Below are 1,737 nucleotides of genomic sequence, written 5' to 3'. Positions count from 1 at the left end.
CGGGCACTTGGTGCGGAGCCATGGCCCGCAGCGCCGGGAACGGTGATCGCCCGCGCCCCGCGCCGCACTGGCCCGCGACGGCCGGGACAGCGCGCTGGCCGCTCACGTCTTCCGGCCCACAGAGGCCCCGCCCCATTTATAGCAGTTCATTTGCATCTCAATGCGCCGATTGGCTGTGTGGATTCGGAGCTGCCAGCGGCGAGGCGCGCCTTGGCCAATGGGAGCGCCGCGCTTTGTCCAGCCCTGGCCGGCCGGCAGCTGGCGGGGCGGAGCCCTGGGCCAGGCCTTGGTGACCCCGGGGGGAGCCACAAGGGGGCGGTGACCCGGGGCTGCGCCCTCGAGCGCTGTTTCCCTCCCCCCGCTGCGCGAGGACCCGGCTCTGCCGAGCGTGCGACAGGGGCTCTCCGTGCGTCTCTCTGCGCGGGCATCCTTGCGTCGCCCCGCGCTCCCAGTCTTTTTCTAGTCAGCCCTAGCCCAGGTCAAGGCCGTGGTCCCCCGGCCCGGGGCGGGCCAAGGGGGCGCGAAGCCCGGGGAGGTGGGGGTCAGTTGGGCAGTGGGGCTGGGTTAGGTTAGGGTGAGGGCTCGCATGGCCACCTGCAGCCCCCCATTAGCGCAGAATTGGCGCAGACACTACTGTGCTTTTCTGGGCTCTCCCTTGCTCCCCGCATCTTTTCCTGGCTCCCTCCCAATACCCATCCGATGCCCATTCTTCCCTGCCAACACCCCACCCCCTCTGAGCACCTCTATTTCTCCATCCCCTTGACTCCGCCCCCTGCCGCCTTTCCTTGCCCCCCCGCCCATTCCTCCTGGGGGGGCATGTCCCCGCCCCCCAAGTCCCCTCTGTGGCCCCCGCCCCCGCCCGGCCGTGGAGCTGCCGTCTGGCCCGCGTAACTTGATGCCCCTGACAGTTGGCAGCTGCAGCCGCGCCAAGAGCGACAGGTGCTGGCCGCGCCTTTGTCTAGCCCGCTTTGTGCGGGCGGCGGCGGGCACGCTTGTGTCTCCAGATGCCCGCGACCCCAGGCCTGGCCGCCCATCTGCCGGCCCCGCCTCACCGCGGGGTGCGTGGGCGGGGGTGGGGTGGGGACCCTAACCCCCTTCGCCAGGCCTGAATCTCTGCCTCGCCTGGAAGGCTGGTGGCCACGGCGTCTTCTTGCCTGGGCCCTGGCACACACCCAGCCTTCCCAGAACCCCTCCGTTTCCCTAGGGGACTGTGCTGATCCCCCCTACCCGTCTTTACAGGGTCCGTACTACTCTATTGAGTTGGGATTGTTGGGGTCTGCTATGAACCCCTCTACATTTTTTTGAGAGTCTCGTCTAGGACACCCCTGACCCCAAGGAAGGGCTGTGTGTGGGAAGGGCTGTGTGAGGGGGGTGGCCCTAGCCCTGGGAGAGGGGAACACCCGGGAGGAGCCATGGCAGGGTGGCAGGACTGGACAGAAGACCCCCACCTTCCCAAAGATGGGTCTGGAGGACCTCGGGCTCCGGGTGGATGAACTGGGTGAGAGTCACCTCTCCAGCCTCTTGGGGGCACCCTCGGGCTTCCTGCCACACCCACCTGTTCCCACTCTGCTTCTGGCTTAACCTGTGTGTTCACCAGGAATCCCCTAGCCTGTCACCCCGCACCCCCCTGTTGCCCTAGTCTCCCGGCAAGCTCAGGAGCTTGGCTGACTTCCACCCACCCTCTAGGGCTGCTCAGAGGCTCCCCTGGGGTGAAGGCTGACAGGGTGAGCCCTGGCG

The 1,737-nt window shown here is 67.9% G+C and overlaps 1 protein-coding gene across 1 annotated transcript in view; it reads right to left on the bottom strand.

Moving 5' to 3' along the window:
* Hes6 (hes family bHLH transcription factor 6) overlaps positions 1-151 on the bottom strand; it is a gene marked incomplete in the record, with an annotated part of 1,587 nt that extends 1,436 nt beyond the window's left edge. Inside the window, 1 exon segment of the mRNA XM_005411246.2 lies at positions 1-151. Coding sequence (XP_005411303.2) covers positions 1-136 — 136 coding nt within the window.
* Positions 152-1,737: the final 1,586 nt, after the last annotated feature.

Source organism: Chinchilla lanigera, unplaced genomic scaffold (assembly GCF_000276665.1).
Source record: "Chinchilla lanigera isolate Chin_1 unplaced genomic scaffold, ChiLan1.0 scaffold00141, whole genome shotgun sequence".
In the NCBI taxonomy this organism is placed as follows: Eukaryota; Metazoa; Chordata; class Mammalia; order Rodentia; family Chinchillidae; genus Chinchilla; species Chinchilla lanigera.
This window is presented reverse-complemented; position numbering and strand designations above follow the sequence as displayed.